We start from the raw sequence: 25714 nt of genomic DNA, 5'->3' as shown, positions 1-25714 counted from the left end.
ACTTTTTAATTTTATTTTTATTTTTATTTTTTTGAAAGTAAGTTTAAAGACACTCTACATTAGCTTATTTTATTTATTTATTTATTTTGGCCGCGCCATGCAGCATGTGGGATCTTAGTTCCCCAGCCAGGGATGGAACTCCTGCCCCCTGCATTGGAAGTGTGGAGTCCTAACCACTGGACTGCCAGGGAAGTCCCTCAGCACTTATTTTAAAATAGTGAAATGGGACTTCCCTGGCGGTCCAGTGGTTAAGACTCCGCACTTCCAATGCAGGGGACGCGAGTTCGATCCCTGGTCGGGGTACTAAGATCCCACATGCTGCTCACTGCCGCCAAAAAATTAAAAATAACATAAATAAAATAGTGAAATAAAAGGTGATTGTTTTCCTTGCTTGAGAGTGATGGTGAGACTCCAATGACCTGAGGCTATGAATGAGCCTGGCTCAGTGACTAGCACAGAGAAGAGCTGTGACAGCTGTTGGCTTCCTGCTCCTCTCTTGGGCACTCTTCACAATGATACCAGATTTACCCCCTCCAGAATTTCTTGAGCAAAGTGCCATCTTACTTCCTCAGGACACACTTCACACTCCTCATTTCATGGAACGTTGTTATCACTGGTCCATGAAAGCCCCTCTTGTTTGTTTGTTTATACCTTTATTTCCCTCATATTCTCATATGCCACTCCTGCCTCTCCCCAAGAATGGCAAACATTCTAAGTGTTTAATGCAGATATTGTGTTTGTATGTGTCCTTGCTAAATGTGTATTGCTGTTTTGTGTGCATATTTTGAATTTGCATCGACATAACTGGATTACATACTTGTTCTGCTTTTTTTTCAAGCAAAAGTTTGGGCTTTTGAAGTTTCACAACGGTCATTTCCTGGCACCTGCACGCCAGCACTTTGTTTTTAAGATACCTCCATGTTGCTGTGTCTACATCTAGGCTGTGGCTCTCACTGCTCACTCCACGGGATGTACGCCTCCACTCTCCCAGTGACAGCCACTCAGGTCACCTACAACTCCCTGTCTCCAAACATAATGAGTGTCCTTGTACATGTCCCCTTATGAACCCAGCTGGGTATTTCTTTAGGACAAATCCCCATGAGCTGAATTGTTGGGTCGGAAGGTGTGTCAACACCCAACATGCCTAAAATTTGCCAGACGGCTCTTGGGAATGCCCATACCCATCTCCTCTCCCACCAGCGTGAGGAGTCCCGTGTCCCTACCTCCCACCCACAGTTGGTGTTTCCCAGCTCTCTCATTTTTTGCCAATCTAAAGATACAAAGTAATATTATACTGTGGTTTTGAATGTCATTTCTCTGGTTACTGATGAGTTTGGACATTTCTTCCTGTGCTTGTCCGCCATTTGTTAATTGTCGGTTCTGATCCTTTGACCACTTTTATTTTGAGGATATTGTCTTTTTCTTGGTGATTTGTAAGAATTCCTTACATAATCTAGGTTTCAGTCCCTTGTTGGCTTTAGGCTTTGCAAACATCTTCTCCCATTCGGTTACTTGTCTCTAAACTTAAAGTCCCTGGTGAACGGAAGTTCTTAATTTTGATGTGCTATTTTTTTTTTCTTTCTTTTTTTGATCCTATGGTTTGGGCTTTTGAAGTTTCACAACGGTCATTTCCTGGCATCTGCCCGCCAGGTCCTAGCTGGGTACGGGGGGTACTGAGATGGGTAAGACACAGCCCCTCCCCTCAGGGAGCCCCCTGGTTCAGTGGGGAGCAGACACAGGACCCCAACTGAGTGTGATACGTCATTCAGAGGAGAGGTGCTCGGCTCCACCTGGCAGATTCTAGGAAGGCTACCTGGGAGAGGCGGCATCCAAGATGAATTCTAAAGAACCAGTGGGAGTTAGCCAAGAGGAAGAGAGAAAAGGTGTTCTAGGTGCAAATAGCTTATTGTATCTGTATGTGTTCTGTGTCCCCTTGGGTATTCAGCTTTTGCCCTGAGCCAGTTTGCCTATAAGTCACTGGACAGATCTACCCTTGGCAGGATTATTATACTCCTGGGGCATTTGGCCACTGTCCACCTAGTCTGCTAAAAATCTCAAAACAAAGGTCAGTGAAGTTAACTTATTGAAAATGCGGCAGTGGCGTACTGTTTGTGGATAGAGACGAGTGTGAGGGAGAATCCAGGCCAAGGGAGCACAGTCGCTCTCTGCTTGATGATGCTGAGAGGTGCTGCTCAGACCTGTTTCCACCCAGTGGGAGGAGAGTGACCATCTAGGGCCTGTCCACAGGGGCAGGGTGGGTGAGGGGAGTGAAAAATCACTTCCTGGGGAATGGCTGGCCAGCCTGGAGAAAAGCAGAATCAAGGCCCGAAATCAAAATCGCAGTGTTCCCATCTCTGAAGCACGGCCAGGAGCAGGAGTTGCTGTGATGTGTGGCCCCCAGGCGGAGCTACTAGGACTGTGAGGGCAAGTCTCGGAGAGCAGACTTTAGCTTGGAGTGAGGAAGACCCTTCAAAGCAGTTGCAGAATCATGGAACGAGAGCTGGAGGGCACAGAGATTTCCCCGTCTAGCCCACTTGTTTTATCAAGACCCAGGCAGAGGATGGCACTTCCCTGGGGCTCCTTACTGAGGAGATGGCAAAACCAAGACCCATTCCAGGGGCCCTGTCCTCCAGCCAGAGCTCTTTCCTTTCCCTGAGTCTGGGATTTTGTTAGGGAGTCCTAGAATGGAGTAATTTTATAGAATCTTTGATGTTCATTGAGCCAAGGTTGTCTTTTGTTTTACACCTCAGAGTTTTACATTTCTGTATGTTTGCAACAACAATTAAACTGTAAAAGACACGCATACTCCCGTCAATGCAGACCTAGAGTCAGTTGAGGAAGGATGAGCGTTTGGGGGTGAGGGGAGTAGAGCCCAGGAAGCAGGGTGTGGGGACCAGCTGCAGCAGGAGGTTGGTGACCCTACACCCAGCTCTCCCACCCAGGGGTTGTGATACGGGAGGGAGGCAGGACCGCCCTGTGATTGAAGCAGTTCCCCAGCCCCGTCTCAAGGATGCTGTCAGGCCCACAGCCAGGGAGTATTTTCAGACTGGACTTTTTTGGCAGCCTAATTTTCACCAATAGGACTTATTTTCTTTATGTATCATCCAAATCCAAAGTTGGAAATAAAGAAAAAGAAAGAATGCACTTTTTTAAGAGAATCCTTTTTTTTCTTTTCTTTTTTTTTTTTTTTGCACCACAACAAGGAACGAGTATTATTCTGCAGGAAAAGGGGCTCTTCGTTTTATAGTATTTTGAGCCTCTGAGAACAGAAAGTGTCAGCGTTGCAGGGTCCTTGGTCTAATCCAGTGGTTTTCAACTCTAGTTATGCGTTAGTCAACTTAGGGAACTTTTAAAAATATGGCCACCCAGGGTTCACTCCTCAACCCCCCAGAGGTTTTAATATAATGGATCCATGTTGGGACCCAGGCATCTGAATTTTCTAGAAATTCCCCAGGTGGCTCTAGTGCCTGGCCAGGACTGAGAACTATTCAAACCCCTGCGGTGCACTTTGTAGATGGAGAAACTGAGGCCCAGAGAAAGGGAATCATCTGTCCAGGGTCACATGATAAGTCAGTGGCAACCTACAGCAGGGCTAGCGGGGCAGGGAGGGTGGCCAGTGACAGACTCAACGCCACAGCCCCTCTCCCTCTGCTGCCCCCATGAATCCTCTTTCTAGTCTGTCCACAAATCCCCTGTTCCGCAGTCTTCACGTCTGTATCCAAATAAGTGGTCGATGTTCTTTGCACAACAGAGTTACCAAGGAACCCAAGAGTTAAAAGTTGAAAGTGCCCACCTATCATGATCACCACCTGGCTGGGCCGTGGGTGAAAGGAAGAACACAGGGGACACCATCCATCCCCTGCAGAGCCAGGAGGGGCCCTGGGCAAAGTGCAGGGAATGCGACCCTATGCTGCCTGGGACCTCAGAAACGAGACTTCAGGTTCCACTCAGGAACTGACCGGCTGGCAGGAATCATAAGGCTTGGGCACACCTAGGGCATGGCTGCAACACAGCTTCTCACATATCACCCATACCTTGAGCCCACAGCAGCTGGGGACGAACAGTACTCAGAGAAGCCTTCCTGGAAGAGGTGGATAGGGTTTGGACATGTTGGTTTGGTAGAGGAAGGGGAAAGCTACCTTCCAAGCAGAGGGACCATTGTGGGGAACAGTGGTAGTAAGAAAACACAAGGAGTGTTTGGGGACCTCACAAGTAGCTCACAGTTACTTTTGTCGTGACTCAAATAACTACAATTTATTGAACACTTACTGTGAGGCCCCAAGCCAGAAACTGCCTATAGTCTCCTCTTTAGTCCTCATAGGCACTCTGAAAGTTGAAATTTTACCGATACAGCCATCCACTCACAGGACACAGGCTAGAAGGGAAATATTACTGGCATATGGGAATAATTTTACCCACCCGGTAGGGCTGGGTGAGGCTGCAGTCACTAAATTACAAGGTCAGAGATTATGAATTATTTTTTAATCTTTGTAATTCTAGCCTTCAGCACAGAGCCTAGAACATAACAGGCACCCAATGTTTATTGAATGAATGAATGAAGTGATTAAACTAAGGGATTTAGTATAAACATCCTTCATCGCCCAGCTGTCCAAGGTCAGCTTGGTCAAGGATGAGGACATAAGCTAAGCTTCCTCCACCTACGCTGCTGCTTTTGAGGGATTCTTTATTATGAAATACCTGGGCCTGGCATGCAGTAGGCTCTCAGTAAGTATGGGCTGAATGACCAGCAGCCCTGCTCAGTATGGGTGTGGAAAATGCTCTGAATTTAGAACCAGGGGAGTCAAGTTCAGGCACCCGCTTGGTCGCTGCCCAGCACTTGGCTCTGAGCCTTCACTTAACTGACATGAAGCTCCTCCCTCACCTGTAAACTGGGGTGAATTATGCCTGATTCAAGGTTTGCTATGGAACCCTGAATGCAGGAATGTGTGAAGCCCCCCGCCCCACCCAGCCTCCAAGCACTGCCCCCAGGGAGAGATTATGGCAGTTACGGTCATCGCAGGAAGCGGTGCCATGAGATGGACGGCACAGCGGGTGTATGAGTCAGAGGGGCGGGCTGTGTGGCTGGGGGCGTGGTGAGTTGCCAGCCATACCACCTCCTGGCTCCTGATGATTTATTCCGGTCAGCCTGCATATTTCATGTGCTGCCTCCCCACACCAAATAAATAAATCAGGGCCTCCTCCTCTGAGCACTAGGAGCTGATTATGGCTGAGACTTCAAAAGGCCAGAGCAGGGATGCTGGAGCTCCCAGCAGAGTCTGCTGATGTGACATTTAGGAGCTGGGTGACCCCCGCAAGTGACAGACGCCTACACAGCATGAGGCCTCCCAAATGGCAGGGAGACCTTTGCAGGGAGAAGGAAGTGACTTTTACAGCCCTGTTTTCCACCCCACAGTTAAAGGAACGCAGGCAGAAGTGTGGCCTATAGGATCCCCTGTTCCGTTTCCTGAATCCTTGTAAGGAACCAGCAGAGCATCTGCGTCTCTGCAGAGACATTCACTTAGAGCCAGAGGCCCAGCAGGCAGCTCCTCTGGCCACATGCTTGGAATTCCTGCTGCTGTGTCGCTTTATAACCCCTGGGCATTTGAGAACCAGGGTCTGCAGCTCTGGGTACCTGCCTGCCCCACCAGTGGGCAGGTGGGCACTCCTCTCTGTAGTTATTACACTCAGGAGGCACAGGTGGCCTGTGGAACTCAGCCCAGAACTGTCACCTCTCAGGGATCCCATTAAGGCAGCCGCATGTCAGGGAAGAGCACGGCTGTGGGAACAGTCCTGGGTTTGAACCTGGACCCTGCTCTTAGTATCAGTGGGGCTTTGGGCAAAGCCACAACCTGCCTGAGCCTCGGTTTCCTCATCTGTAAAGTGGGACTGAAACCACTTAACTGCACACAACTGTGAGAACTAAACAAGAAAAGACATCTAAAAGTGAATCCCCTTGGCCCCTCCCTGCCCACTCGCCACCTTGTCCAAGACTGCTCTACCCTGGGGGCCCCACTCTCTACTCCTTGCCTTTGGCTCTTTGCCTCTAACCCCACCTTTCCCTGAATCAGCTTCACCTGTCATCAATATTCCCTCACAAGCCTTGAATGGACCCTCTGTTCAAAGGGCTTCTTGTCCCTGTCTTGGTGGCATGTGGCATTGCTGGCCAGCTCCCTTGTGAAACTGTTCCTTTCCTTGGCTTCCAGGATGCCCACTCTGTCCTGGCATCCTGGCCCCTCTTTCCCAGTCTCTGGAAGCGTCTTTGCTCTGCCCACCCCCAGGGCCTGGATGGGGTGGGAAATAGAAATGATGTTCAGTAAGGTGGGAGGCTTACTGCCAGAGGGATGATGTGTTTTTGTCTTCAAGTCTCTAAGACTCTCCTGGGACAGGGGGAGCAGAGTGGTCCATGCAGTCCTAGAGGGCAGAGCCAGATGACAGAGGAAAGTTACAGAGAGACCATTCAGCTAATGACCCTGGAAAGACTTGGTAACAGGCAGAGAGTCCAGTTATGGGGGGAGTAGGCTCCCCATCTATACATGTATAGCAAAGGATGGGTGACCAGTTGATGAGACGATGTGAGAGAGTATTTGTTCCAGCCCAGATCAAGGTGGAGGTTTTGTGATTCTACCTGGAAAAGGCACTGGGGAAAGGAAAAGCCTGCAAGAATATAGCCAGAGCCTGTGGGGCAGCAAGAGCTGGGACAGGAGCACCCAGACAAACACAGGACTTGGATCTAACCCGCCACTGTCTCTTGCTCCCCACAGACAGCAGGGAGGTGAAGGTGGGAGAATACAATGCTGTGGCTGACACGCTGGAGATCATCAACGACACCATTAAGTTCCAAGGTAAGGCAGGTGGACTTCTCAGAGGAGGGGGCCTGCTCAGGTGCTCCCAGGCCTGCATATTGTCTGAGGGCTGTGGATAAGCTCAGAGTCCTTGGCTCTGTGGGGAAGAGGGAACATCCTCTCCTCTCAATCCATGCACTCACTCACTGAGGACAGGAAACCATCACTCACGTGGGAGCTGGGTTCCAGGCCCTGGGATGGGTCACTGGAATTTGCATGGAGTGCTGGCTCTCACCAAAGCATCTGTGTTTAAACTGTTGAATGGCCAGAAGTAATTCTTTTTATGTGTGGCCCAACTAAATTTTGCTGTGTCACCTCCTCAGAAAAGACATGGATGGGCTGGTAATAAGGCCTCTCCACTTGCTGCTCTTCCTGGAAAACCATTCCCTCTCTTCTGCTGGAGAACTTCTCCTCAACATCGAGACCCAGATCAAATGACACCTCCTCTGTTCAGCCTTCCCTGATGCCCCCCAACTGAGTTAACGGCTCTCTTCTCTTTGCTTCCACAGTCTTTTGTCTCTGCTTTACTCATGGCCACTGTCACTTTGCATTGAAATTAGTAGGTTATTGGACCGTGAGCTCCCTGACTGGATCCTATTTGAGTTTAAATTCCTGGCACCAGCCAGGGTCTGGCACATGTTGGGAGCTCAGTGATATGTGATGAAAAAATAATACATGATTGATCAAGTAAATGAATGAGTGGGTGGGTGAATAAATGAATGAAAGGGTGAGCATATGAGTCAGTGAGGAACTGGGTGGATGGATGGATGCATGTGTGGATGGGTGGATGGGTGGATAGATGGACAGCCTCGTCACAGGGTGGCTGTGGAGGAAGCTGCCATACCCATAGCATCCAGATGCTGTTACTTTGATTCCACTGGGAATGCAAAGAACAGAGAGCTGGCTTTCTGCACCTGGAGTTCCTTCTTAAATCCAAGGCCACCAAAGAAGGCTCTCCCATGAACCATTTGGTTAGATTTTGGATCTAGGGGATTCCACAAAGCTCCAGGTGGCCTCAAAGAGGAGGTGTGGTCTTCACAGTCCCACCTGAGGGAGCTGTCTCCAAGCCCGTAGTCACTTATTACCTCATGGAGCCACAGAAAAATTCTGAAAGTGGGTGGATAAGTCCTGTCATCCCTGTTGTACAGATGAGAAAAGGGATCAGAAAACTCCAAATTCACACGGCCTGTGAGAGGCAAAGTCAGTTCTAACCACGAGAGTCTGATCCCCAAGATAGGGCTATTTGCTCCTGGACGCAGGAGATCTGGGTTTGCTGAATAAGAATTCTGGGTTTACAAATTGAAAGAAAAATTCAAACAGAAAATAAATAAGAGACACAAAACAGAACTGAGAGGAAAAACATAAATAAAGAACAAAAAACCCAGCCAGGACAATAGCTAGTTATAGTTAGGAAGCACGAGGCCGGGATAACACTGAGGCAGCAGCTGTTCCAGGCTTGCCTCCTGCTTCTCAGGGCTTCCCTGCACCGCCCGGAGGGTGGATAACCAGTCTCTGAACCCAGAGCTGAGCCAGGACACCTGGGCAGAACCCAGCTCTCCTGTCCACACCCTGCCTGGGTTCAACTCTCACTCAGACCCCTGCACCAGCCCCCCATGGGTTTTACCCACCCATCACCAGTCTAACCCCCTCAAGTCCATTCTGCCCTCAGCTGTCATGTCACACTGAAGAGGCCCACACAGTCCCCATTGCTCACAGCGAGGGCCCTCTCCTTGGGGTGGTTCTAAGACCTCCAGGAGGGGACCCCGCCCCACTTCTCTGCCTCCTCTTTCAGGTCTCCCCAGCCAAACTGCTGACATTTCTGCAAATGTGCCGAGACCCCACCATGTCTTCGCCTGTGCTGGGCCGTCCGCCCAGAATGCCCTTTCTTCCATGTCTTCCTAGTAAACAGCCAACTACTTATCTTCCTGTTGAGACTCAGCTCCCACATCATCTCCATTCTGTAGCCTTTCCTGACCCCATCTGGCGGAACTGCACTCGGCTCCCTGCTTCCTGCTCAGGCCTCCCTGGGCCTGATGTTCTCACACCACCTGGACCCCATCGCTAGAGGCAGTTTGCATAGTGATTAAGGCACAGGCTTCAGGGCTAGGCAGATCTGGGTTCAAATCTGGCCAGCTTTGCTACTTACTAGCTATAAAAGCCACTTAACACCTAAAAAAATATTCCCTCACCCCGTAAAATGGGAGTAATCTTCTCTACCCATGAGACTCTTAGATCAAGTGAGAAAATCTCTATTAAAGTGCTCAGCTCATGGTAAGCATTCAATAAACGTGCTTGCTGCTGCCTTTTTTTAAAAAAACATGGCTAGTGTGTAAGTTCCCTGAGGACAGGAACTGTGTCTTGCTTATCTTTGAACCACTGGTGCCCCACACCAGGCCTGACAGTTGGAAGATGATTATCAATGATGATGCCCATCATTAATGAGGACGAATGAAGGAAGGATGGTGATGAATGGATGAAGAATGAATGAATGGATTGGGTGGGGAGCAAGAAACAGGACTACTGCTGTTACTAACACTTCTGATAAGCTGTTACCATTTGGCTTCCATAATGACTTAGCTAAGATGCACGGTGAGAAGGTGCCATTTTGGGGGAAGACGAGGTGGAATAAGAGGAGATGTTGATTTTCTGAAGTTGTTTCTACACAAACTAGTGGTTATAGTAGTCACATAACCTTTGATCCAAATCTAGCCCCCTTGCTTAGTGCCCAAAGAGGAGCTTATTTCCACCAAGAACTCATGGGCACTCACAGCTCTTGTGTTTGGGATCCAGAAGGTGCCTAATGCAGCCCAGGCTATGTGGGGGGAGGGGGGAGGAGGATGGAGAGTAGGAGGAAAAATTTCCAGGTGTTGAGCTTTTACTTCTGGAAGCAAGAGATGGTGTTACCTGTATCACCTTGAGTCTGCTTTTGCCCTGACTTTCAGCCCCTGAGGCTTATAAGTGTTACTTTGCATGTAAGTGCTTAATGCTTTACATTAATCAATGCAGCAGGTTTCTAGCTGTTTGGAACCTGACAATTCCCTCTACTGCTTAGATGATTCAGACTCTCTTTATCCACTGAATGTTTCCAAACACATTTGAACTTGCTAGCAGAGTTTTTTAAACAGATGTGCAGGGGAGTTCTCAATCCCTGCCACCACATCTGCCCATCCTCTGCCTGTCTCCTGGGAACGGAGGCATAACCTAGGTTGGCACCCATGGCACAACTGTGGTGGGGTCATCATGACCCCTGGTGGGTCTCCCAGGTTTGGCCACTCTTGAACATCTGACCGATTCCACACTGGAGGGAAAAGCTCCAAAGTGTCACAATTCCACAGCAGAAACCTGACCTGAAATAACAGCTGAGAAAAAAGGGATCTGCAAGAAACGAGAGGTGGGCAGGTGAGGAAAGGGTGTCCCTGCATCTTTCCTCCCAAACCAGCCTGTACCTTGGAAATCAGGACAATTTTGCCACCATCCATAAAGATGAGTTTGCTCTGAGGCCCTCAGGTCTCCCCCAGGTGCCTGGTGCCCTTGAAGAATGAGCAGGGACATCTTTACAGTCACACAGCGGGATGGGATCCCACAGTTTCTGTCCAGTCTTGGCACAGCAGGGAGGGGAAGGCATGCCAGTAGCTTCTGCCTCCCACAGTAAGTCTTATGAAAATGGAAAACCGGAAAGAGCTTTTATAGCATAATGACCTTGAGGCAGAAAATCCGCAGCCAGAGCACATATATGTCTCCACGGAATTGAGAGGCAAGGTTTCCACCCTGTTGAGGGGTGGCCATTATCATGTGTTGGAGCAAAGTCCTTGAGAGCCCAAGCCAAGTTCCTCACCCCCAAAGGCAACCAGTGGTACCTACTCACAGCACCCAGCCCTGCGCCTTCTAAGCCACTGGTACCTTTGGGGAATAAATGGTGATGGGTTTTCAACATGGTAATTAGACCAAATTCTAGTCTTCTAATGGCGATTAAATGCATCACAAATCCCTTATTGATTCTGTTTAGAGAAAGAAATAAGTCCTGGCTTAGGCTCCCTACTGGCCAACCGCTGGAGCCCGCTCACCCAGTGACGTGTCCTGCACAGTTTGTGCACAGGTGGCGGATGTCAAGGGCATCCAGTCAAGGATGTTCTCGGGGACTGACTGTGCACGGAGCTCAGCTGATGCCTTTTCCTTCATCTTCTAGGATCCGAACCACCAAAAGACAAGACCATCGTCCTGGAACAGCTTCGTAAGATCTCCCTACCTCTCTACAGCATCCTCTCCGCCCTTACCATCCTGGGAATGATCATGGCCAGCGCTTTTCTCTTCTTCAACATCAAGAATCGGAATCAGAAGTAAGCCACTCATGCCCTCCTCTTGGATAGTGCTTTCTGGATAGACAAGCCTCATAGACAAAGTGTAGGAGCATCACATAACACGTTTTCCAGGGCCACAGAAGTTATTAGGGCAGTTTTCCAAAGTGTGCCGCTTAGTCACTGGGATGTCATTAGATGTTTCATGTGAGTGTGTGTGTGCGCGAGCATGCAAACACACACACACACACACACACACACACAGAGAGGCAGGAGTGCTGCTTGCACAGGAAGTCTGGCTTAAACAAAATTGAAGGGTCCAAGTCCACAGGTCTTCTTGGAATTTTGGCCATGCATGTGCACTGTGTGGTGGTCCAGGAGGAGAAGTATAGAAGCAGAATTCCCCAAACGTCTTTGCCCCACCCACCAGCATCTTCAGGAAGCACTGCCAGAGGGAGATCACTGAGCTCAGTAAGGGCACTTTCCATCCATACAGCATATCACAGCCCAGGAAGCGCCTCCTTCATCATCTCGGTTGACCCTTGAATAACGACCGCAGTTGCACATGAGAGCGCTGGCTCGATGTCGGAGGGCTGGAAGGCCCTGTCCGGGCCCGCACTGCTGTGTGTAGCAGAGCCTATCCCCTGGGTTTCTGGCCTTGATTCCTTTTCCCCCACGCGTGCCCTTCCCTCTCCGGAGGAGAGCAACTCGCTTTCCGAGTTATTCTGGCCAGCCATGGGTAGTACGAGCCACTGCCCCAGGCGGTGGTGTTTGCTGAGCACAGCCAGCTTCTTTGGTTTCCATAGCAAATTCCTGAACCCTGCTCCCTGCCTTGTTGTGGGAGTGGCTGAGCAGGGCTCAGAGTGTGGGCCTTCGCGAGGGCACAGCCTTGGTGCCCCCACAGGCGGCGCAGCTCTACTGTACTGCCCAGAAGACACACAGGGCAACCTCCTGGGCTGCAGGGACAAGGGCAATCCCAAGAGAAGAGGTACTTCTCTCTCCCTGCTTGCCAAGGAGGAACTTGGCGGCTCTAGAACTTTTGTTGTCGTTTTGGGGTTTGTTTTCTTTTTGTTTTTGTTCTTGGTAGCAGCTGCTTAGGTCAAACCTGTTTCCTGAAGAACAAAAAGTTGTATTCACCTGTTGTTTTATTTATCACCGATAACACATATATTGCCTCAAAAAAAAAAAATTGAAGCAACTCTCATCTACTCCGTACAAACCTTAAGTGATGACCATGCGTGTTAGCACTCGGCACAAGGCTCTGGGCACATGGTCAGCTCTTAATGTTAGATTCCCTTCCTGCAAGCTGCAGTAGTTTTTGTCATAACAACAAGTTGTCCCTGTCGTTAAGACTGTACCCCTTTAATTCCTAACTACCCCCTCTTGGCCTCCTGGGGGGGAATTACCATTACTCTTTCCAAAATGCTGGCTTCCGTGTGAATTTTTTTTCCCAATAAATTTATTTATTTATTTATTTATTTATTTATTTATTTATTTATTTATTTATGGCTGTGCTGGGTGTTCGTTGCTGTGCGCGGGCTTTCTCTGGTTGCGGTGAGCGGGGGCCGCTCCTTGGCTGCAGCGCGTGGATTTCTCACTGCAGTGGCCTCCCTTTGTTGCAGAGCATAGGCTCCAGGCACGCGGGCCTCAGTAGCTGCAGACGCAGGCTCAGTAGTTGTGGCTCGCGGGCTCCAGAGCGCAGGCTCAGCAGCTGTGGCGCACGGGCCCAGTTGCTCGGAGGCACATGAGATCTTCCCGGACCAGGGCTCAAACCCTTGTCCCCTGCATTGGCAGGCGGATTCTTAACCACTGCGCCACCAGGGAAGTCCCTGTGTGAATTTTTTGACTGGCTTTGCAGATTTAAAAAATCTACAAAGAGATAGAAAATAAATGTCACTGTGGTTTCAAATCCCCCTCTCTTCTATCTTCCTTAATGCTACTCATCCTTTAAGGTCTACCCCATCCAGGAAGCCTGCCTCAATTCCTGGCCTCTCCCCTCCTTGCTTCCTATGGTAATAAGAATGAAGGGGCCTTAGCGGTTCATGGTTTGCAAAAGGACCTTCAGGAACCCAGTCCCCTCTCAGCTTCACATGTGTCCTAGGCAGTGGTATATGTGCTTTTATAGGCGAGGAAACTCAGTCGGCTAATTGACTTGCCAAGGATGCACCTCATGAGGTTGCAGGGGCGCTTGCTGGACTCAGGGCTTCCAATTCAAAAGCCCATGAGGGGTCCACAATTTACAGCCGGCTTTTTATCTCTCTACTACTTTGACACTGAGTTTTTAAATGTGGAAGGATTAATAGAACTGCAGAATGCAAAAGAAAATGCTCAGGGAACAACTGACCATAATTACAATTTGCAAAAGAGCACCTGGACCATGGGGACACCTGAAAACCCAAGACATTCTGAACAGATTGTGCTGGGGGAGCCAGACACACCTGAGAGTAAATTCCAGTTGGCTGATAGTTTAACACAGCCTGGTGAAGACAGGGGGAGGATGGGGGTGGGGACTCCATTGTCCACCTCCATCACCTGGTACCGGGAGGTACCATGCGTGTGGCCCTCTTCGTGCTCAGGACAGTGTGAGCTTCAGGCAGCCAAAGTGGATGCTCGCTTACCACCTGAGGACCACAATTCCGAGCAGCCCTGAATTCTCACCTGTACGGTCTCTCCTAGACCTGATCCACTCAGCACGGGAAGGTGTGGTATGACCATCTCTCCCATCACTGTGGAACGTTGCTGAACTTAGATTAGAATTCTCTAGATTTGGCTGTCTTCCCAGCCCCAGCCAAAAAAAAAACCGTTGACTTAACATCTTTGTGTAAACTAAAAATTAATGGTTGAAGAAGCCGGCAATACAAGCTGTCCCCAGAGAAGTGATAGGTGAACTTGACTGAGAAGACAGGAAAATCAACAACTAGAAATCGATAGCATCATGGTCATATAGTGAGGGGGAAACAGCCCGTCAGAGGCAGCACAGTCTTGGGGAGGGGGCAATGAAGGAAACCAGGGTTTCCATTTTTCTCTCCCTCTCTAGCCTTGGTGACAAGATACACATTCAGAAAATATTTGCTGCAGGAGTAGCTAAATTAACAGTTCTGCTAACTATAGTATCTCTTTCTTTTGTCAGGCTGATAAAGATGTCAAGTCCATATATGAACAACCTTATCATCCTCGGAGGAATGCTTTCCTATGCATCCATCTTTCTCTTTGGCCTGGATGGGTCCTTTGTCTCTGAAAAGACCTTCGAAACCCTTTGCACCGTAAGTCATTCTGCACATTCCAGTGGTTTGTGATATAACGTTTTCTTGGTGACCACAATCACCAAAAACATAGATACAAACCCAGAACTGTGTGAAAATACATGAACAGGCAGCAGACAACTTGTTCAGCCATTCAAACAGTTCAACAGGGCAGCGTGGTATAGCTTTCAGACCAGAATGGACTTAAGTATTGCCTGTAAAATTAAGATCGTGGATTTAACAGGCTGTTGCTAGAAGACAGCCCACTGAGAATGATTGAATAACCTAGAAAAGCAAGGGAAAAAAATGCCCACCCAGGTACTGTGCCTGAGGTCAGAGTCAGGGCTGTGTAAGAAGGAACAAGTCTGCCCATCAACCTTGACAGCCATCACAGAATATAAGGAGAGATGTTTGTATGGATGACTTTGAGTTGTACAGAAAAGATCGTGCTCCTTATTCTCTATTTAACAGCAGTGTTTCTCAACCCTTTTTTTGCTAATTGCCCCTGTAAGGAGCCTTTTTAGGCTTTTTTTTTCTAATTATCCCTTCTTGAAATTTCAATACCAAAGATATACTGTATTTCTGTTTATGTACTGTATATATACCTATAGTTTCTATATAAAAGAGTAATATTTTTTCACATTCAAGAACCAGTGTTGTCCCCCTTGGGAACTATATCACCCTCATTGAGAATGCATATATTTAAGGAAGCCCAAAACAGTGTAATTTAATTACTATATTTTAGCAATGTTATTTTGAAAATTAATTAACATGTTTAAAAATGTCATTGCCTAGTTATTGTTGTTATTAGTTGTTTTTCTTTTTAAGGAGTTTGTACGTTAGCAGTTAGCAATTGTGTAGAACTCAGTTGAAAGTATCATTGGCTTACTTTTTAGGATGAGGATGGCCAGTTGGGATTTATTTCTGGACTTTACTGTGATCTCTCAAAACTGGGTTAGACATGCAGTAATTCATCCAATTCCCCACCTGGAGGACCAGAGCTAGAAGAGATGGTCAAAGGATCAGTGTTGACCAGATTAATCCAAAAGCAACTCTTTTGTTGTTGCTGTTTTCTATTAAGGTGTTAAGAGCAAGGTAGGCCCTTTTTTGGAAAGCAGTCTCTTTTAGATTGTATTTGCTGCTCTGTAGTCTCAGTGTCGCCCACTACTGGACGATCATAAAGTAAAGGTTGGCAGCGAGGATTAAACAAGTGGAGGACCCCTTAAATGTGCTGCAGGTCACCACCCACACCTTGGACTTTCAGGACTGCATCGGGTCTGTCAACTTAAAAAAAATGCGCAATGTGAGACTTGTGAGTTAAGTTTTATTTGGGACAAAATGAGGACTGTAGCCCGGGAGACAGCATCTCAGATAGCTCTGAGAAACTGCTCCAAAGAGGCAGCGGGGAAGGTCAGTATATATGTGATTTTGGTGAAGGGGGGGGAGTACATGCAACCAAGCACAGATTTTTTGCAGAAGGTTACTGCTAGTCACGAGGAGCAGATGTCACCATGAAGGATTTTAGTGCTTTTCTAGATATGAGGAGATACAAGAATTGGACTCATAAAATTGGCTCCTAAAAATATCTAACTATCTGAAGACCTGTTCTGCCAGTTTTTCCCAGAGCACAGAGTGCCTCATTCCTGCTCTCCACCCTGAACTCCTTTCAGGGGGTATTGAAAGTCAGCAGCTGCAGCAGCACATGATTTAATCCTTGTAGAGGTAGATGACAAGTGCCAATTTGTAGTTGACAGATCCCCAGACTCTGGGACAGCCCGTGGACTGGAGGGAAGTCCCTGGAGCACGTGGTGCTGCTCCCCTGATTCCTGCAGATGATGACATCGGACTGACTCTTGTTAATAGCCAGCTTTAGCATGAATTGTCAAGCAAATGAGATGTCCCCAGAACACGTACTTTGTTTGAAAGGTTCCACTTGAGAAGTGCATGGTCAAGTCCCCAGTACCCCAGGGGGTCCCTGGGGTGCTCAGGCATCCTTCCTCTCTGGGGTGGACCTGGAGGGCAGTCAGGCCCCACGTGCTCCAGAGCTCACCTGGTTCAAGCTTCCTACTCAGCGTTTTTTATTCTGCCCCGTTTCACTCTGCCCTTCTGGGGGTTAAGGAGGTGAAGTCGAGTCACCAGTCCCCCGCGTGCCTGGCATCAGAGTGCTGGAGTCAGCTTCCAAAGAAGCTGAGCCGCTCAAAAGTCCCTGTGGGTGTGGGTTAGCAGTTTGTGCCCTCAAAAGTGTGACCCTCTGGCACAAGGTTGGTGACCGCAGCTTGTGTCTTGCTCACTAGAGACAGTGTGAAGCGCATGAGGTCCCCTTCAGTTCTGCATCAGCATGACTTCTGTGCCCTGTGGGGCCTTGTGAGCTCATGGGCGCCATGTGTGTCTGTGGTCAGCTTTCCTGGACAGTAGTGTGGCCCGAGGGAGGGGCTGCTCCCAAGACACCCTGAAGAAGCTAAGCGAGGGGTTTCCTTCTTCCCTCTGTCCCTGGGGACACCCTCCCCAAGTTTGAGGAGACCATGACAACGGCAATAATGAAAATGGTTCCAGGGGCCGGTTTGGTGACTTCTCATTTACATGGCACTCTGATCTCTTGGTGGCTCCCCGAGAGCTGAGGGGCCCACCTTGATCTCCTGGCCGAGAATCACGGGGGCAGAGCTCCACTCGGGTCCCTCCCGGCTCTTTGTCGCCGGCTCCTGCTACCTGGGAATGCATCCACTGGCCCGAGGTCCAGTCTTGGGTGCAGAGACATGAGGCCCAGCCCTTGGAGAGTCTCTCCCTCCCAGAAGGGAGTTCCTGCCATCTCACCCTGCTCATGAGCCAAAGGCCGTCAGAGCACAGGTGCTTCCTGGAGTTTGCCCCGAATCCTACAGACACTGGGTGATGCAGGCTAGGGAGCCCAAACGAGGACATCCCCACACCCGGGTGTTTTCTCTTAGTGAAGCCTGACATTCTGTTCTGGGAGTCGCGCTCATTTGCGTGAGGGGAAGGTTGTCCTGAGAAGCCTGGCAAGGCGGTATGAATAAATCATAAAGCGCTTTACAAATCAGCATGAGCTGGAACATGAGGGCTCTGAAGATGTTAGGGCCTGGTTCTCCCAACCCTGAGGATTCATTTATTTGCAGTCGGGGCTGTTTCAGAGGCTCTGCAAGGGGAAGCCCACATTCGTGACTGTGGGGAAAAGGCATAGATTAACTAGTGTGGATCGAACTGGGTCAGCACAAATGTGTGCGTGGCTAAGACCGGGGTCACTTATTTAATCATCCCCAATAGTGCTCAGGAAGGGGAACCAAAAGCTCTTAAATTTAGAGCCTAAGTGCCAGCCCCAATGGGTGCAATTTGGGTTGTCCTCCACCTGCTATTCCAGAGGGGTTGGCTCCTTTGTTTCACTTGGTGCCTTGGATTGTGTTCTTTCTGGGCCTAGGAGGCCCCCAGTAAACTGCTACCAGTGCGGTGAGCACAGGTCTTCAGCAGCCTGGGTTTGACTCTCGCCCCCTACACATACTACCTCCGGACTGTGGAGGTGACTTAGCCTCTCTGGGCCTCAGTTTTGTCGTCTGTGAAATGAGCACAACAAATCCCTATGCAAGACTGTGGTGTGGGCTAAATGAGACAATTCAGGGGAGCCGCCTGGAGCATAAGGCAAGTAAGGGGGCAGTGGGCAACTTTCTCCCTGTCACGGTATAATCTCCTGGTGTCCCACACTGTTTCTGTAGGAAATCTTACAGGACAAGGGACAAGGTGGATCATGAAGCCAGCTTCAGATGGGGAGCAAGAGAAGTCACAGTTCAGTCTGTTCTGCTGCCATATGAATGCCACTTTTTTCCCTTTTAGTGTTCAGTATAGAAACTAAACACAGTGATAAACAGTAAACACCACCTCAGGAAGAAACCTGTGACGATCACGGGATTATGCCTCTCTAGGGGCTGTGCCTCTGCTCAGAAGGGCCGTTATAACTCGGACAGCGGGGTGGGCACATGTGTGAGTATGTGTACACACACTCACATACACACACAGAGCTAGGGAAGCAGTCACACTCACTTCCCATCCCCCGCTCCCTCTGACCCTTTCTGGCATCTTCCCAGCCTAGTTCCAGCGAGTCTTGCAAACAGCTCGCAGCTACACCGTGCTGTCTCCCTGGACACTGAGTGGGTAGTGGAATCACCATAGCAACATGGCCCCTGTGGGCACGAAGCTGCCTATGAGGACAGTGTTGGGCGTGGGCCAGAGCCCCCGTGCCAGGGGGATGGGAGGGCCCTCACACTCGATTACGATTACAGCTCAGGAATCCCAGCCCCTGGCAGCCCAGAGAGGGAGTGAGGTGGGTGGGGAAGAGAAAAGGTGCTTGCCTTCCTTGTGGAATCCTAGGCAGAAACCCCCGCACGAGCGTGGAGGGGTAAGAAGGGACTCTGCAGTGAGGACGAGAAGACCCAGATGGGCCTTTGATCCAGTGCAGGTCTCAACAGCTCCAGGGGCGTTCAGGGCATTCCTGGGCATGGAGATGGTCAGCAGTGCCGTGTGAGCTCCCCAAGCCTGTGCCCTCGTAAAATTCAGCGTTCTCTGCTGTGATTTACCTTGGGCCAGCCGCCAGGTGCAGCCTTTCCTTCAAATCCCCATAACCACCTGACAAGGCAGGGTTCACTGTCCCCGCTTCACAGGAGAGAAAACCGAAACTCTGTCATACATGGCTAGGTGGCAGGACCAAAGTATGGAACTAGCTCTGTTGGACTACAAAGATGTCTGAGACATTTCATTCATTTTTTAAAGAAATATTTTGATTTTTTGTTAGCTGGTTTATACCAGGAAAAACAGGTCAACTAAATTCTTAGGAATGTGGGCAATATTTATCTCAACCAAAATTTTTGTCTGTTCTGATTTTTTAAAATTGGAATATACAGTCGTCTCTTGGTATCCGCAGGGGATTGGTTCCAGGAAACCCCGCAGATACCAAAATCTGAGGATGTCCAAGTCCCTTATATAAAATGATGTAATATTTGCATAGGTTATAAGCAATCCTCCCATACACTTTAAATCATCTCTAGATTATTTATAATACCTAATACAATGCAAATGCTATGTAAATAGTTGTAAATCCAATGTAAATGCTATGTAAATAGTTGCTGGTGTGGCAAATTCAAGTTTTGGTTTTTGGAACTTTCTAGAATTTTTTAAAAAATATTTTCAATTTCCTCCCCGTTGGTTGAATCCGTACATGTGGAACCCACAGAAACGGAGACCTACTGTAATTCACATACCATAAAATTCACCCTGTTAAGGTGTATAATTCAGTCGTTTTAGTATATTTATTCATTCATTTTTGATACATCCCCAAAGTATATCATAGTGCCTGGCATATAAGAGAATTTCAGTCAGAATGCTTGCATTCAAATCCTTAGCTACACTACTTCCCTGCTGTGTGACTTGAAGTTACTTAACATCTCTGAGCTTTAGTTTACTCCTCTGTAAAATGGGCATACTCATAGGATTGTGAGGGTTAAATGAGATAGTGCATGTAAAGCACTTAGTGCCTGCCACATAACAAGATTCAGTAAATGCTAGCCATTATCATTATGAATGAATGAATGAATGAGTGAATGATGGGACTATGTCTGAATAACTGTGTTCACCTCTGGACACAGCTAAGAGAGATACTAATAAAGCAGAGCAAACTTGGCATGAAGAAGAGGCTGGAAAACTGGGGTTGATGCTGGTTGATTGCATGTAGGTATGTCCATGGCAACTTCCAGCTTTACATGTCCTTGGTTTGCTAGATCTGGGTCGGGGACAGACTCAGGGCCTAAGTCAAAGCCAAGCTGCTGTGCCTCGGCCACCTTGAGTGCTGAAAGGGGCCTCAGGGCAGGCTGCGAGGGAGGTAAGAATGATGCAGGTGGGATCTCTTGGACATGAGTCCCCAGTCACTGGAATCTGATGTGAGAACTAGGAGAAGCCAGTTCAGCCCAGGGCTGCTCTGATGGCAGCACCGAGGAGCGTGGCGCAGCTTTATCTCCCAGCTGCCTCCACTTGCTGAGATTCCTGACTCCTTTATTTATTTTTTTACCTTTTATTAGAGTACATATACACATACACATTTCATAAGCGTATAGCTCAATGAATTTTCGTAAACTGGATTCAGCTGTGAATCCAGATCAAGAAACAGGCCATTACCAGCATCCCAGAAGCCCTTCCTACCCCCTTCCAGTTACTATCTGCACCCCCCTCCCAAGAGTAACCACCGCCCTGACTTCTGCCCACACAGACAGTGCTGCTCAAAGGACACGTGAATCACCTGGAGATCTTGGTGAATGCAGATTTCGGCTCAGTAGGTCTGGGGTGGCCGGAGGTGCCGCAGCTCTAACAAGCTCCAAGGTGCTGCTGATGCTGCGTCCACAGACCACACTTAGAGTAGTGAGGTCAAGATTAGAACCCATGCTTATTTTTGAGTTTGTCTCTTGGAGACTGATGATATAAGGAAATGGAAGCACCAGAAACCCTGTCCCATGAGAATCAGCTGGAGAAGGAAAGGCGATCCTAGCCCTCCACCCTGGAATCTCAGGAAGCAGGGCCATCCCATCACAGGATGGAGTGCTGGGTTCTGGATCCTGAAGCATGCTCTCAGCCATCCACCCTGCTCACAAGAGGTATATAAATGAGCTCCGGATAGGCAGCAGCTGGGAAAGGATGGAATAGTGGGGGTCCGGATACTGGATTTGGAAGCACGACGTCCTCTTCCAGCCCTCCCAGAGATGCTAGGATTTTATAACTCTGACTCAAAAGGCATAGGTTACCTGGGAACACCCAACTGGCCTCCCAGTAAGTTCAAGAGTGGTAGGAATTAGTGATGTTTTCAGTGATATTTTTTTGCTTGGCAAATTTTTTTTTTTTTTGAGCCAGTTGAGAGATAATCTGATATAAAAATGTGGTTTGGGGGCTATTTCAGCATGTGATCCCATGTTGCTGTGGCTGGCCGTATGGTAAAGTGCTTTGTGATTTCAGAAGGTAGCCGGAAAGCGGGGCCAGGGGATGCCCACAGGGTTTGATGCTGACCTTTCCTGGCAGATTTAGATCAACTTAGGGATGTGGCTGAAGGAACTGGTGCTGGCCAGTCCTGTTTGGGCCAGTTAGGGTCCTGGACAGGCCGCAGCCTCCCCACCCCCATCTCCTTTGTTCTTAGCCATCAAGGGTCTTCAGTTGTGAAGGGCTCCCTAGACCTCTGGCTTGCAGAGGAGGGGGCTGAGGAGGGTGCCAGGGGCGCCCCAGACCCTCCAGCAAATGTACAGATGATGTCCCCCCATCCCACACACCCTCATGTGGATTACTGCAAGCCCCAGCCCTTGTCTTATAATTCATTCATGTGGTAACATTTCCCAGGTACCTACTATGTGTGAGGCTCTGCAGGCACAGAGCTGGACACAGATCACTGCCCTCGGGGAGTTAGCAGCGTAGATAGGAAGATGTAGTTAAACAAATAACTCCCATTCAGTGTGTTGTATGCTCTGATGGAGACAGGCCTAGGGGAGGGAGTGGAGGGACCAATCAGGGAAGGCTTAGAATAGGAGACCCCTCAGAAGGAGCTGCATTTATTAATGGAAGTCCTGAAAGATGCCTCCTATTTGCTCACAAAGTTCCTAGCAGCTGCAGTCTCAGTGGCACATCCATCTCTCCTTCTGATTCCAGTGGTGGAATGGCTGGAAGAAGGACCTCAGTCCTTGTCTTCTTTGAAGAAAGAATTCAGCAAAGAGACCAAGATTGTGAAATAGAGACAGTGTTTATTAGAAGCAAAGTACATGTGGAAGAGCACACAGGTGAACTTGGAGTGTGTTGTACACAATAGGGGTGGCTTAGGTTGCTTATATGGGGGCAGTTTTCCAGTTGTCTCTGGCCAGTCATCTCGCTTGTGCCCATATTTGATCTGACACTGGGTCCTTCCTGGTGTGCCCACACGTCTCTCAGCCAAGATGGATTCCAGCACAAAGGTTTCTGGGAGGTTGGCAGGACATTACGGACCGGCACTTCCTCCCTCCTTTCGTCCCTCTCCTAGACTGAGGACCCCTTCTGTGCATGTGTCAGACTGGGAAATCCTATTGACCACAAGAATGAAGAAGTTGTGGTCACTTTGCCTTTCACCTAATCCGGGCCCAGTGCTCCACCTGGTCTCTTATCTTGAAGTATCAGCAGGAGACCAGTTGCAGCTGCTCAGCCTGAGGCCTATACACCTCCTACCTCACTTCCTCTCCTGCCTCCACACCCACTCATCCACACCTTCAGTCCACAGAGCTGCATGGAGGTGCACATCAGCCCCCTCCCCAGCACACACCCACACCCCCTGCTACCACTGCCCATTTCGAGAATGCTGTGCTTCCAGAAAGCTCCCTAACCTCCAGTCACTGATGTACCTGCGAGTGTTGTGTGGGGAAGGGGAAGAGGGGCCTCCTCCCTGTTCCATTGCCTGAGCCAAGGCCACCAAGTACGGTTATGCATTTTGTGCACTGCACAAGGGTGTTGGCATCAGGAGTGGGCGGGAACTGAATACAGCCTGCGATCTGCTCTCTGAGTAGAGTTCTTCAGCTGATAGGGTCTTAAGGAGGTGGGGGCCTTTCAAAAAGGGCCTCGAGGGGGTACCTGTTGGAAACTCCTCCTCCTAGAGTGAGCGGCTTCCTCTGATTTGCCCCAGATCTCCTAAGATGCCCCATTGGCCCTAACTTGGGTCCCAAAGTACCCTTGTTTGTGCCCAGAATTTCCTGTGGGCCCTTGAATTGTTCCCCCGGAAAGTCTTTGCTGTACTCTAAACTCTAGAAGGCATTTTCTATGCAGATCTTACTTAAAGGACCCTGGGTAAGACAGAGTCTTCTGGAGCTACTTCTAGAGCGCGCTCTTAGAGGCATATTGCCTTGGGAAACACTCCAAATCTCTTCACCACCTCTCCCTCCAGAAAGACAGGCAGGCCCTGGAGATCCCAGGCTGAAGTCTCACCTTTCAGCTCCAGACTGTAACGCCTCAGGGTAACGGAGGTCTGGGGCTTGCTTTTAGATAGTCTGGGTCTCCCTTGCCTGCCTTCTTCTCACTATTGATCATCTGGGGTGAACAGTCAGAATGAAACAAAAGGCCCTTTTTCAAACCTTTCTGGACAGCAGGAAAACGGCTCACCCCCCAACATCCAGCCAGCCGACAACCCAGTCATCATCAGAGCAGACCAGCAAGAGAGGCTGTGTGTTCCTCTTCCTGCTGGTCCCCAAAAGAGCCGTGAAAGCCCTTCACTCTGGTAAGCAGGCCTTCCCAAAATCAACTGAATGAGCAGCTAAGCAGAATTGTTCCGGGTGTAGATTTTCCTTCCATCTGGAGATGTGCTCTAATTGCTTTTTCCTTTTTCGTAGTTGAGACTGAGATGGGCATTGCCTGCCTAAAATTCCTCTTCCCCATGGTTGCATGTCAGGTTGTGTGCAGAGGGGGCCGGGGGCTTTATGGCTAAGGAGATAAAAGGAAAGACCTTAACATTAGAATAAATGTATTTAAGACTTTGGGAGAGAGAGTGAAGTAGCTGTTTGTCTTATGTTGATGAATCGGTAGAGACTTGTATTAGAGGTGATGTAATCATTAGAGAAAACAGAATCATTTGAACCCTGCAGAACGTTCTAGTTTATTTGGCATCATAGAGCCACCCAGAAGGGAGATACTTGGGATGTCATCAAATGAAACTTCCCTCAGCGCAGGAAGTGCCCCTATAGTACCCTGATGTGGCGTCCTCCAAGCTCTGCTTGAATCCATGGAGTGATGGGGAGCTCACTACCTCCCGGACAGCATATTCCATTGCGAGGAAGGGACCACTGAGGCCATAAGCTCAGCCTCTTTTGCCGTCCAGTTTTCCAGTTCTGTCTGCAGTCTTCCTTTCATGTGCTTGCTCAAGCTCAGCTTGCACATTTTTGGTGACAAAGATCTCATTACCATCTAAGCAGGCCCACCCAGCCCAATCACCCCCTCAGTGCTGGATCCAGAGATTTAAAGGTGGGCAGTGTAGGCCCTGCACCATCTCGTGGGAGAGGCAGGCAGGTAATCAAGTGGACATCATCTCAGAAACATGCATGACCAGCACGGCAGAAACATGCATGAGGACAGAAATCTCAGGGAGGAGGCAGCTGTGACCTCCTTGCAAGCTCTGGGAGGGGCTTCTCAGAGGAGGTGGCCCACGAATCTGGATTTTGGAGGACAAATGAGAATCTGTGAAGAGCCTAGAGAGAGGATGGCATTATGAGTGGAGGAAATAGCCAGTGCCAGGCCCGCAGCATGAGCCAGTGTGATGTGTGGGGACGTTTAAGCAGCGTGGAAATGCTTGGGTGTGAAATGCTATGTGGGCAGTGGCTGGAGAGGTGTGGGTGGTGGGTGCCACACCCTGCCAAGAATCTGGAGTTTAACCTGTGGGCTCAATGGGGCAGTAAAGGGTTTAAGCTCAAGGAGACTTGCTTAGATTTGCACTGGAGAACAGTCCGTCTTGGAGGTGTTTGATGGATGAGCAGCAGGTGAGGGGAGAGGCGGGAGACCAGCTGGAGGCTCCTGCAGTGGTCCAGTGAGCAGTGATAAGGAACTCGTGGACAAAAATCAGATATTGATTAAGAACCTCAGCCCTTTACATACCTTCTTTCATCTCATCCACACAACCACTCCACGAAGTCAGAGGCATTAGTTACCCCCATTTCACAGATGAGGAAACTGAGGCTCAAGGAGATTACGTGACCTGCCCAGGTTCACGTAGATAGTGACAAAGCCAGGACTTGAACTCCTGTCAGTCTGGCTCCAGAGTCCCTGCTCGTAATGACTAATCTGGATGACACCACAGGAACAGAGAGGAGGGGTGTACTAACAAGAGACGCAGGAGTAAGATGGTCATCAGGCATAGCCCTGGCAGCAAACAGAGCCCACCCCGGTGCTTCACATGGAGAGACTCCAGTGAAGGGACCACCTACAGAGGTGTAGGTGGGGTTAAGGAAGAAAATACAGACGTTGAGGCAACCGCAGGAAGCCCTCACCACTCCTAGGCCTCTTCCTGAGCCCAGAGAGGGCCAGAGCCACGTGAGGAGCCCAGCTACAGCCAGAGACAGCACGGAAGCAGTGGCTGCAGGGAGCACATACTCCGTCTTCTCTCTCCTGACCCCTCCGATCTCCTGATGGTGCCCTCCATCCAGCCAGAAGCCAGAAGGCATGGGAACCTGGGAGGTGCAGGCATGGGGCCCCACCTCTCAGGGCGTGGGAAGGGCAGAGAACGGGTCTGGGGGTGGTTCAGCAGAAGGAGATGGGCCTGGGGACTGAATATGAGAGTGAGGGTAGGGGAGGATTCCTGGGG

General features: G+C 49.3%; 1 protein-coding gene across 1 annotated transcript in view; it reads left to right on the top strand.

Moving 5' to 3' along the window:
- Positions 1–25714, top strand: part of GABBR2 (gamma-aminobutyric acid type B receptor subunit 2) — a 365308-nt gene that overhangs the window by 270703 nt on the left and 68891 nt on the right. The window contains exons 9-11 of the mRNA XM_036854586.1: positions 6762–6842; positions 11029–11179; positions 14268–14400. Of these exons, the coding sequence (XP_036710481.1) occupies positions 6762–6842; positions 11029–11179; positions 14268–14400 (365 nt within the window). The remainder of the gene's footprint in view (positions 1–6761; positions 6843–11028; positions 11180–14267; positions 14401–25714) is intronic.

The sequence above is a fragment of the Balaenoptera musculus genome, chromosome 6, assembly GCF_009873245.2.
Source record: "Balaenoptera musculus isolate JJ_BM4_2016_0621 chromosome 6, mBalMus1.pri.v3, whole genome shotgun sequence".
In the NCBI taxonomy this organism is placed as follows: Eukaryota; Metazoa; Chordata; class Mammalia; order Artiodactyla; family Balaenopteridae; genus Balaenoptera; species Balaenoptera musculus.
Note: the sequence above shows the minus strand (reverse complement) of the source record. Positions and strands in the feature narration are given on the sequence as shown.